A 12,677-nucleotide genomic window follows, 5' to 3' on the forward strand; every position below is an offset into this window, starting at 1 on the left:
ATGTCTGTTGGAACCAAGGCTAAATACAAACATGGTAGGTATGCTTTTTTGTACCTTGGTTCTTGGGCTTGAGGATTGGAGAGTTGTGGCACCTACAAGTGTCACACAGAATGATGGAGGTCAAAGTAAAAGAGAGCCAAAGCTGAGTCTGGATGAGGCCTGTAGGGAAACCCATAAAGATGGGCTGAGGCTTATTTGCTGGAAGATCCCAATATGCCAGCCAGTTGTAACTTACTTTCCAAATTGTGCTTTTTTTGGTCATTCTTGAGTTTAAGTATAATCTTTATAAACACTAATGTCTAGTCTGTATTCTGAGAGGAATTAAATGGGCTTAGTATTCATGCTCTAGGTGAAGTACTAAAGGGAGGGTGGAAGCATCCTCTCAAACAGCATGGTAATCACACCAGGAATTTGAAAACATCTGTGGTTGCCGCATCACAGCCTGTACTTAGATTGCCGCCAATGTATAGTTCTAAGGATGGAGCGGAATGCTGTGAACAGAAGTCAGATACCAATGGTTCCATGGAAAGTGGCATTGGAATATATCAGCCATAGTTTTGATATCAGGTGGCATTTGTTTAAGCTTATCAGATATAATTATAAAGTTAATTGTAATTGCAACCTGAAATCCTATCTAATTGAAGTCACATAACATGTAAGTTAGTACTATACATTTTAAAGAAAAGATTACATGGATATGTGACTATGTGAATATAAATATACATATAATATGTACCAATATTCATATGTTGAAATCCTAATCTTATATCTCAGAATGTAACTGTATTTGGAGATAGATCTATGTAAAGGTAATTAAGTTAAAATGAGATCATTAGGGTAGACCCTAATCCAATACGACCAGTGTCTTTATATAAAAGGATATTGAGAAACAGACATTCAGAGAACAGAGACACGTGAAGACACAGGAAGAAGACTGTCATCTATAAGCCAAGGAGAAAGGCTCCAGAAGAAATCAACCCTGCCAGCACCCTGATCTCAGACCTCTAGATTACAGAACACGGAGAAATAAATTTCTGTTGTTTAAGCCACCAGTCTGTGGTACTTTTTATCGCAGTCCTGACAAACTAATAAAATCAGTATAACCATATATGTATATATATATATATGTATACACATGTGTATATGTATGTGTGTGTCTGAGAATGAATTAAATAAGAAGTAAATGAATGACAGTTCACAGGTGGAGATATTGCTGGCATCTTGATATAAAAATGTCTAAGAAGAATAAAAAGACACTAATAAACTAAACACATTTTATTATAACTTCTTGATATGCAGACAATGGACATTATTCTTAATTTATTTAAATTCAATAGTTATCGTGAAAAATATACTTAATGAATACACACATTTTTACCAAACACTCTTTTCATGGCCTCTTTTACATCTTTGTTCCTCAGACTGTAGATGACGGGATTCAGCATAGGAATCACAATGCTATAAAATATCGAAACTATCATGTCATGGTCCAAAGCATAGCTGGAACTTGGTCTCACATACATGAAGAGGATGGTTCCATGATAAACTGACACTCCAGTTAGGTGAGAACCACATGTAGAAAAGACCTTCCATCTCCCCTCAGCAGAGTGCATCCTCAGAATGGCCAACAGGATGAAAACATAAGAGATCAGGACGATCAGGATAGTAACTATCTCAATAGAGCCCACAAAGCAGAAGAGTAAAAGCTGGTTCATGTGTGTGTCAGAACAGGAAATAGCAAGGAGAGCAGGGATGTCACAAAAGACATGTCTAATTTCATTGGATGCACAGAAGGATAGGCTAAATGTGGCCACTGTGTGTAAAGAAGCATGCAGAATGCCACCGACATAGGAGGCAATAATGAGTGGCACATAGACTCTGGGTGACATGCTAACTGAGTAGAGGAGAGGGTTGTAGATTGCTACATAGCGATCATATGCCATTGCGGCCAAGAGAAAGCATTCCGTGGTCCCAAAAGTAACAAGGAGAAACATCTGTGTTGCACATTCAAAAAGTGAAATAACTTTACTCTTTGACATAAAATCTACCAACATATTTGGGGTAATTGTGGAGGAAAAACAGGCATCCACGGATGACAACACACTCAGAAAATAGTACATGGGATTGTGAAGTCGGGGATCCACCATGACCAATACAATCAGTCCTAAATTTCCTATCAGAGTAAAGAGGTAAATTGCTAGAAACAGGAAGAATAAGATGATCTGCAGTTCAGGCTTGTCTGTGAAACCTTTCAGCATAAACACTGTAACTTCCGTGACATTCGGCATGTTGATACCTCATGGGACAAACTTGAGGAGATTAATAAAATTATAATTCATATTGCTTTGACAAAAATGAGCAATATTGTGGCTCAGGGAAAGTGAACTATGTCTTCATAATTAATTCTCGTCGATGAATAACTTCCCAGCAGCAGTTCTGGAGTCAGTGATGAGACAAGGTATCAAAGGTTGATGCCATTTACTATAGAATCAGATGGAAGATTTGGGTTTTAAAGTACTGGCTCAACTAATGTCATTAACAAAACCATCAAATCAAATGGTTAATTTACCACTGAACTTTATGATCTGTTTTTCTATTGAGTCACATTAAAACACAAGTGAACAGCTAACAATAATTCTTATACAATAGTGGCATTAATTTTTATCTCTCTCTGAGCAATAAAATGAATATTAAAGAGCAAAATAACTAAAATTAAATCTTTAAAATAACTTTAAATGTCGAATGTATTTAATTAAGTTTGTTTGACATATTAAAAACCTAACGAATTGTAATATTTTATGAATTAATCTCTCTAAAATTTTCCAGTTCCATTTAGGTATTCTGAAAATAACTCAAGATTTTTTTGAAGAAAATGGATCACAATCAAATGTAAAATTTTATAATTTATGTTTTGTTCAATTTTTAAAAAAATATTTAGCATTTTATTGTCCTTTTTGGGTAAATATTTGGTAATTTCCACTGCTTTTGGAAATCTAAATTCTTGATAATCTATGTTTTTCTACTCTCAAAATTCTGTGGTGAAAATGGGAAAATGATAAGAAAAAATCAGAAATACAATTTTTCTTTCACAGTATTATACTTGATTATATATTGTTGATTTTGTATTCAATGAAGTCATAATTAGTTCACTATTATTTAAAAGTAATAATTAAGTAACTTCATTTAGATCAGTAGTTAAAACTATAACAGAAGCAAAATAAACAATCATTGCACCTAGACAGAAAATTTAATATTTAAAAGTAAAAAAAAGAAAGAAGTAGTTAGAAAAAATATTTTTCCCTACATAGCCCCATGGTTAATCAAATTAGGAATAAAACTGTTACCTGAACTTGAATTTAAATTTCCACGTTTACCCCTTCCTTTAACACTAGTTTGAGGATATATTTAATTTGTTATTTATTTAATATTTTATATATCCATCCATAGAAAATCTGAATCAGTCTTAATGGCACAACACACAATCTGCTGCAAACAATATTCTGTACATTATTTAAATTCATAATGCGAATCAAACTCCAGTTTCAATATATCGACATGATCCTATCAGTTAGGGAGAGAGTCATTTGAGATAGAATAGTGATAGAAGGAGAAGAAATCAATTCCTAACAATCTTCTGGGAAAGAAGAACTCAGGATTACCTAGAAGAATTGTATCAAGAGAAAACATTTTCATAGAATTATTGCAAAAATTCAAGGCAGAGAAAACAAGATCTTTTCATATGAAACATCAAAGAAGAATTTGAATCCTATGTATTGGAAATAGAGGTTACAACATAACAGGGTAATTGAACCACTTATTTTAATTAATTGAACATTTTGAGCTGCTCTAACACAATAAAATACTTTTAAATATATCATTTTATTTTTTTAAAAAATACTAAATTAATTGGAATAGACCCAAACACATTTTTTTCTTTAATTTAAAAAGTGCCATGGGGAAGGATGACAAGCCTATTAATCAAAGGAACTTAGAGAGGAAGGAATTTATGTAGATGAGATCAAAAGAGAAGTGATAGAAAGAAAAGCAAACTTTAATAAATGTGATAAAATAAATTTATATTTTAGTGCAATTAGGAGTCACTTGCAAAAGCTCAACCCCAATACAATTCTTGCTGTCAGTTCAAATGTACCTGGTACAAGGAAAGTTACACAATATTTAGAATCTGAATGTTCCTCACCCAGCTCCAAAACTGTCATGTGTGATGTTAAGCTTTTCCTGCAAAATTTACTCCTCTTTCAAAAAGCAGAATTTTATATGACAAAACAGACCAAAGAATGTGCAGGCAAGCAGATTAAATGAATATGTAAAATAATAAATATTTAAAGCAATTTTTTAAATGTGTCAATTTTGTTATAAATTTAAGGTACCCATTTAATTGAACTTTTGTCATTGTACATATTTAGTTTTAAAAATTAGGAAATCTTGGGCCACAACGCTAACATTATAACTACATCACTGAAAAACTTTGTTGACTACAGCCTTAAATTAGATATTTTATCTTTCATCTACATAGACTATATTTACTTTGTGATTATTAACATAATACACTTAAACAGTTTTCTATCAGATTAAATCCAACAAATTATATTATGATTCTGTTTTTTCCTCTGTGTACTCTTTAAGTGTCTGGATTAGAAAACAAAGCTTTGTGACTTGTATAATTTGTTGATAATAACGAAAAAAGCAAAAATGCAAAAATATACACACAGATCACCACACTCCCATATGCCACATTGCGGTGGGCTTATTTTGCTTTGGGTAATAAAATAATGAAAAATTACGATGTTAAATACCTGTTAATTGCTCTTAAAACTGTTATTTCTGTTAGATGGGCATGACTGAATCAATATTAGTACGCATAGAAAAGACCCAGAGTTATAAAGAGAAAATGACTATGATTCTTGAAGAATTTTAATAATATAGAATCAAATTTTCTAATTAATGTAACTAGCATTTCAAAACTATAACTAGCCAGAAGAGAGAAAGTGCAGTCAGGAGGATCGCTTCATAAACTATACAAATGTCTACCAATATTTTGTATACTTGCAACTAATAATAAAATTAAATTTAAAAAATACATATATATATAATTTTAATAAAGGGCAAAATTCTGCAAAAATCTTGAGCTCAATATGAAATACTAAGTTTGCAAAGGAGCGGAGAACCAACGGCAGTCACTCACTAAGCCGTAGGAATGGACGTTGACACACATTTATTTTTTTCTTTATAGCCGCTCTCATAGCTAATTAGTGTCAGAGCCAAGATTCAAAACTGGGTCTCCCTCATGGTGCACGCACTTTTCGCCATTTTTTACTGCCTCTTATCATACCATGGCTTCATTCTGCAACTGACCACTCTCACCGCCCCCTCCCACCACCCCCACTGAAATAAACAAAACAATAACCTTGATGCCTTCGGATATTTGTTAAGTCATTAAGGCTAGAGAAACATTTTGAAATAAGTAATAATCTGAAGTGGTTCTAAATTACATACATAGAAAAAATAAACAAGAGAATTATTTTCCTCATTTTATGAAAATATAAGTCTACAGCCATGCTCCCCTGAACAAGCTCGATCCTGTCTGATCTCTAAAGCTAAGCTTGATTGGGCCTGGTTAGTACTTGGATGGGAGACCACCTAGAAAGACCAGGTACTGTAGGCGTAAAAAATTAAAAAATAAGGGATTGTAAGCTGACAAGGTCCTTGCAATCTGTGAAGTCAACCAAAAGTTGCCTCGTCTAAAAAATAAAAAGAAAAAAAAAAAAGAGAAAATATAAGCCCCCAGATAGTTGCATAGGTCAAATGTTTTCTTGCCCTCTACTGATAAATTACCTGATTTTTTAATTTTGAGTTGGTCTGCCTTCTTTCATCAAGAAAATATAAACATACACTCCATTGGGAGCATTCTCATAACTCCTACAAACATAAATCCAATATTTTCAATTTTTTTGTTTGTTTTATTTGAGGAAGAATTGTTTTTCAATTCGTTGGCAGACTGCATAAATCGGATTGTGATGAGTTCATCGATGCAATAGCCAACAATTAAAGAGTTTAGTACTGGGGATTTCATAACATATTTGACCTTGATATTTTAGGTCTTGCCTCCTAAAATATTCCAAAAATGATCTGAAAATTTCTCTTACCTATAGAACAGCAAATGCATGTTTAGGCACATTATGAATGTGGTTTGTTTAGATTGCCTATATCCACTTACTCAACCTTGTTAAAACCCATAGGAGATGCCCGAAGGGGATTATGGCTCAATTACCTTCTGTTTCAAAATAGCAACTTGATGATTTACTCATTAACAAAATAATAAATGGTTCTGGACAAATGTACTATGTGTTGATATTTATAAAATGAATAAAGTTATTTGTCTGGTTTTAAATAATGCCTTAAGAATAAAACACATGTGTTTTGAGAGTAGATAGAAAATTATATGAGACATACTTATACTTAGCTCTGACACTGAGTTGGCACTAACTTCTCTGAGAACAATGTCTTCATCCTGACAAAATAAGTCATTTTATATTGCAGCAATCCATAAAAATGGTGAAGTATAAGGTGAAACCACAATATACCTCTTGCAGAATCTAACAGATGCATTTATAGCCAACCAAATTCACTGCACTTTTACTCTGTTTAAATAATAAACTGCTATTATTTAAATGAATAAAGCGTATACTTGAACTTACTAGATTATTATTAGTAATAATAAATTACAAGTAATAAAAAAGCCCCCAAAAGCCATAGAAGTGTGGTGGAAACATTAAAAGTTTAAAACTTTGTAGGACTATAAGCCGTATTACTTTGTCAATTCTGAATACCAATCCAAAATTTATGCAGATTAAATAAAAATAATCTATCAATCATTCAATCAATAGATATATACACAAACAATAAGCTCATGCACAGATGCACCTAGGACCAAAAGAGAAAAATTTAACGTTGATAGACAGGTGACCCAGTAAAATTTTTATTTTTCGTCAGTTTTCCAGAAGCTCCCCCTCCTTACACAGGCTCAATCAGAGTATTAAAAAAGGACCGTGAGAAACTGATACACCGTTATAAACCACTCAAGATCTCAGGAATATGCAACACATACTCTCCTTGAAAAGGACAGGACTTCACCTGGAGGGAAAAAATGCGGAGGAGAATGTCACTCGAGTAGGGCAGGTACACTCGGAAGGAAAGCGTCAGCAGAGAGGTAGCTTCTGGAAGACGTAGGCAAGTACTTTAGAAAGTACTGTTGCAGCAATATCTAATGTCTAAAGTGCACAGTAGGCCTCCGGCTGTCAAGATCTGTTTAGACATAAGAAACTGCAGGTAGAAAGTACTCCTGAAACAAGCTTAGCCCTGAGAACTAAAGTGGCCATACAATAATATTTTAAGACCATCATAACAACGCAAGAGCACCCCAGAAGCCTCCCTTATTCTGTCTTGGAGTAACTATCTTCCCTGTAAAGATAACCTTATTCTGAAGCAACGATTAATTTAGATAATTGCTAGTTTTTTTTAAAGTTGGGGTCATTGAGTTTTAATAAACGTAAAATTTACCATTTATAGGTGTCAGTAGTAGAAATTTTAATAGACATATGTGATTGTGTAACCACAGAATATTTTCATCTCCTTAAAAAGTCTCCTCTTAACCATATTGTAGTCAATCAGCTCCTTTTACACCCCCACCTCCCACCGGTTCTGACACAAACAGATGCATCCGATGTGTTTTCCATTGTTACAACTTGGCCTGGTCCAGAAGGTGATAGAAGTGAAATAACATCATATGCAACCTTTGGAGTTTGGTTCCTTTCACTTAGCAGGATGTATTTAAGAGTCATCTTTGTCCTTGAACATATCAGCATTCATTCCTCTTAATTACTAGACAGTATTCCATCTTAAAGTTGCACCAGGTCAGTTTATCCATTCAATAGTTGCTGGGCATTTGGACTGTTTCTAATTTTAGAATATAGTGACTAGGACTGCTATGAACATTGGCGTACAGGTCATTGTGTCTTCGCATGTTTTCTTTTGTCTCAGGTAAATAACACAGAGTGAGATTGCTGGATCAGACACACTTTTGCTTTCCTACCAGAATGGATGAAAACACCAGTTGCTCTGCATCGTTGCAAGCCCTTTGGACTGTCATTTATTATTATACTTTTAAAATTCTAGTCATTCCAATGACTAAGTGCAGGGAGCACGATGTGGTTTTAAATCATATTTCCTTAATTACAAATGATGTAGAATATTTTTTAATATGCTTAAATAACATCTATGCATCTTCTCTGGTAAAATGTCTATTCACGTTTATACACATTTTTTATTGTTTATCTTTCCTTTTTTATATTTTTGAGATTTGAGTGTTCTTTATATATTTTGGGTTCATGTTCTTTATCAAATAACTGTGTAGCAAATATTTTGTAAAAATCTGTGGTTTATACATTCCCTCAAGTGTCTTTGACGAAGCAGATTTTAAATGTGATAAAATATAATATATCATTTTTTGCTCCTATGGTTCATGCGTTGTGTATTTTATAGAAAAATTTGTGACTAATCTATGGCCACACAAAACTTGTCATAGTTTTTCTCTAGAAATGTTATAGTAATAGCTTTTATACTAAGATCTAAGATTCATTTTGAGACAACTTTTATATATAACAATTTTATATATGATACAAAAATGAGTCAATCAATGTCTTTTTTTTGTGATGCAAGTCTTTTCTACATATTCGGCATCATAATATATAGCATAAAAAATACTATCCTTGTTCCATGGATTTTCCTTAATAACTTTGTCAAAAATCAATTGACTATATTACTTGTCTCTACTGCTAAAGAATCTATTCTGTTGCATTGATGTAGACATCTATTTTTTTCAACAATGCCATACTTTCTTGATTATTTTAGCTTTTGGTATAGCTTAAAATCAGATTATGAGCCCTACATTATTCTACTTTTTCAAAATTGCTTTGCCTACCTTAGTTCCTTTGTCTTTTTTATAAATTATAGAATTAACTTGTCAATTTCTGCAACAAAAAAAAAATGCTTGTTTAGTTTGAAGTAGTGTTGCATCGAATATATAGATCATTTCAATGGTATTTAGTTAACAGACCGTTAACAATTAAGCTGCCTATCAGTATCTTCCTTCCTTCCTTTCTTTCCTTTTTACTTTTTTTCCTTCTCTTAAAATTCAAATTGCATACCAACATTCCCCACCTTCTAATTTAGAAACTCTGGGTGTAGAGTTTTAGTTATCTATCTCTTTTTCACAATTTTTTTCTTGAATTTTTTAAAATAAGTTTATTTATTTAAATTAGTTTCAAGTATACAGTACATGGTTAGACATCTATAATATTCATAAAATAATCCCCCCAATTGCTCCCTCCCTCGGCCCTCAACTCAGCCATAATATTCATGCTAACCACACTCCTTCTGCCATGCTCCCCGTGCCCAACTTTCAACTACTAATTTGTACTTCTTTAAGCCTTCACCCCATTCTCCCAGTCTCCCAACTCCCCACCCCTCTGTCCGTCACCAAATTGTCCACTATATTTGTGAGTCTATTTTAGATTAGTTCTTTTTGCTCCTTAGATACCACATATAAGTGAAATCATATAGTATCTATCTTTCTCTCTCTGACTTATTTCATTCAGCATAATAACCTCTAGGTCCATCCATGTTGTTGCAAATGTTAGGATTTCATTTTTTTAATGGCTGAGTAATATTCCATTGTATATAAAAACCATAATTTCTTTATCCAATCGACTGTTGATGGGCGTTTAAGTTGCTTCCATATCTTGGCTATTGTAAATTGTGCTGCCATGAATATTGGAGTGTATAGATCTTTACGAATTATTGTTTTGTTTTTAGGGTTTTTTTAATAAATGTCCAGAAAAGCAATTACTGGGTCAAAAGGTATATCCATTTTTAATTTTTCGAGGAGCCTCCATATTGTTTTCCATAGTGGTTGTACCAATTTGCAATCCCACCAACAATGTATGAGGGTTCCCTTTTCTCCAATCCTCGCCAACACTTGTTGTTTTTTAATTTATTGATGATAGCCATTCTGACAAGTGTGAGGTGATATCTTATTGTGGTTTTAATTTGCATTTCTCTGATGATTAGCAACCTTCAGTATCTTTTCATATGTCTGTTAGCCATCTGTATTTCCTCTTTGGAGAAGTATCTGTTCAGGTCTTCTGCCCATTTTTTAATTAGATTGTTTGTATTTTTGTTGTTGAGTTGTATAAGTTCTTTATAAATTTTGAATATTAACCCCATTATCAGATGTATCATTAGCAAATATCTCCTCCCATTCAGTTGATCGTCTTTTTGTTTTGTTGATGGTTTCCTTTGCTGTACAAAAAATTTTTAGTTTGATGTAGTCGCATTTGTTTATTTTTCTTTTGTTTCTCTTGCCTGAGGTGATATATCTGAAAAGAAATTTCTGTTAGTAATATCAGAGAGTTTACTGCCTGTGTTTTCTTCTAGAAGTTTTATGGTTTCGGGTCTAAGTCTTTAATCTATTTTGAGTCTATTTTTGTATATGGTGTAAAAAGATAGTCCAGCTTCTTCTTCTTCTTTTTTTTTTTTTTGCTTGTATCTGTCTAATTTTCCCAACACCATTTATTGCAGAGACTGTCTTTAACCCATTGTATATTCTTACCTCCTTTGTCATATATTAAGTGAGAGTTTAGGTATGGATTTATTTTTAGTCTCTCTATTCTGTTCCATTGATCAACGTATTTGTTTTTATGCCAGTACCATGCTGTTTGATTACTGTAGGCTTGTAGTATAGTTTGATATCAGGTAGTGTGATACCTCCAACTTTGTTCTTCTTTCTCAAGATTGCCATGACTATTCGGCGATTTGTAGGGCATATATAAATTCTAAGATTATTTGTTCTAGCTCTAAGAAAAATGCCATTGGTATTTTGATAGGGATTGCATTGAATATATAGATTGCTTTGGGTAGTATGGCCATTTTAACAATGTTGATTCTTCCTACCCATGAACAGGGTATATGCTTCCATTTATTTGTATCTTCTTCGATTTCTTTTTTCAATGACATAATTTTCTAAAAACAGGTCTTCTACTTTCTTGGTTAATTTGATTCCCAGGTATTTTATAGTTTTTGATGCAATTGTAAATGACATTGTTTTCTTAATTTCTCTTTCCAAAAGTTCATCATTGGTGTAAAAAATGCCACTAACTTCTGAATATTTATTTTGTAACCTGCTACTTTACTGAATTCATTGCTCAGTTCTAACAATTTTTTTGGTGGAATCTTTAGGGTTCTCTGTATATACTGTCATGTCATTGGCAGATAACAAGAATTTTACTTCTTCCTTTCTAATTCAGATGCCTTTTATTTCTCTTTCTTGTCTTATTGCTGTGCCTAAAACTTTCAATACAGTGTTGAAGAGGAGCGGTGAAAGTGGGCATCCTTGTCTTGTTCCTCATCTTAAGGAAAACGCCCTTAGCCTTTCCCCATTGAGTATTATGTTAGCTGTAGGTTTGTCATGTATGGCCTTTATTATGTTGTAGTATGTTCCCTCTATTCCCACTTTGCTGAGAGTTTTTATCATAAATGGATGCTAGATTTTGTTGAACACTTTTTCTTCATCTATTGATACAATCATATGATTTTTATCTTTCGTTTTGTTAATGTGGTGTATCACATTAATTGATTTGCAGATATTGAACCAAGCTTGCATTCCAGGAATAAATGCATCATGATTATGTATAAGATTTTTAATGAAATGCTGAATTCAGTTTGCTAATATTTTGTTGAGGATTTTGCACAATTTTTAAAGAACTTCTTTAAGTATACAGCTGCATACTAGTCTACAGATTAGTATATACGCACAGTAAAATAATAAAGACTCTATAAACCTCAATTTTTGACCTTACCCTCTGCCACACTCTAATATTCTAATGTTCTATTACATAGAATGCTACAGTTACTGGTATACTGTCCCATCTCTGCTGTCAATACTTATTCATGTATTCATCTTATCTCCTCTATTAATGAGCTTAAATATATTTCTCATATCACTTAGAAGAGTAGAACCTTAAAAGTTAAATAAGTATAGTAATCTTTATTAAATTATTGTAAATTCTGTCATAACTTATGCTTTTAGATTATTTCATTATGTATATGTTTAGAGGATCTGAGAAAAGAAAATAGGTTATATTCCCAGGAAGAAGATACTGGATTTCAGAGAATTTCAGTTATCGATTCAATGATACATTGCTATTTAGTATCAGAGCTAGGTCTATGTTGTATATCATTAAATTTCTTTTCCAGTTCTAGTGCAATTCTTTTTCTACTGAATGATTATTTTATATCAGAGGTCACTTTCATCATATAGTTTAGAGCTTCAGAATAACTCTTCTTTAATATGAAAAAAAAAACACACACAAAAACACTAAAGTTATCTTGTTACTTTGTTGTCCCAGAAGAGAATCGGTGTGTTTTATTCATGGAGCGAGCATCCCTGAGGATTTCAAGAAGCACTTGAGAACCTGGTAGGAGGGTTCAAATGCTTAATATTTATAGCATACTTTAATTGAGTAAGAAGCTCATTTCCTCAGGTAAGAGAAAAGGTTTTTCATTACTACAAAAATATGGCAGAATTTAGAACCTTAAGTCTC

At 32.8% G+C, this 12,677-nt stretch overlaps 1 protein-coding gene and 1 pseudogene across 1 annotated transcript; one reads left to right on the forward strand and one right to left on the reverse strand.

The window, feature by feature from the left end:
• Positions 1-1,355: 1,355 nt before the first annotated feature.
• LOC105308592 (olfactory receptor 5T2-like) lies at positions 1,356-2,378 on the reverse strand. Its single transcript, XM_011384592.1, has one exon. It carries the CDS (start codon positions 2,286-2,288, stop codon positions 1,356-1,358), a length of 933 nt encoding a protein of 310 aa, XP_011382894.1. The 5' UTR covers positions 2,289-2,378.
• Positions 2,379-5,564: 3,186 nt separating this feature from the next.
• On the forward strand, positions 5,565-5,683 carry LOC111733636 (annotated as a pseudogene).
• Positions 5,684-12,677: the final 6,994 nt, after the last annotated feature.

The sequence above is a fragment of the Pteropus vampyrus genome, unplaced genomic scaffold, assembly GCF_000151845.1.
Source record: "Pteropus vampyrus isolate Shadow unplaced genomic scaffold, Pvam_2.0 Scaffold595, whole genome shotgun sequence".
NCBI classification, from domain to species: Eukaryota; Metazoa; Chordata; class Mammalia; order Chiroptera; family Pteropodidae; genus Pteropus; species Pteropus vampyrus.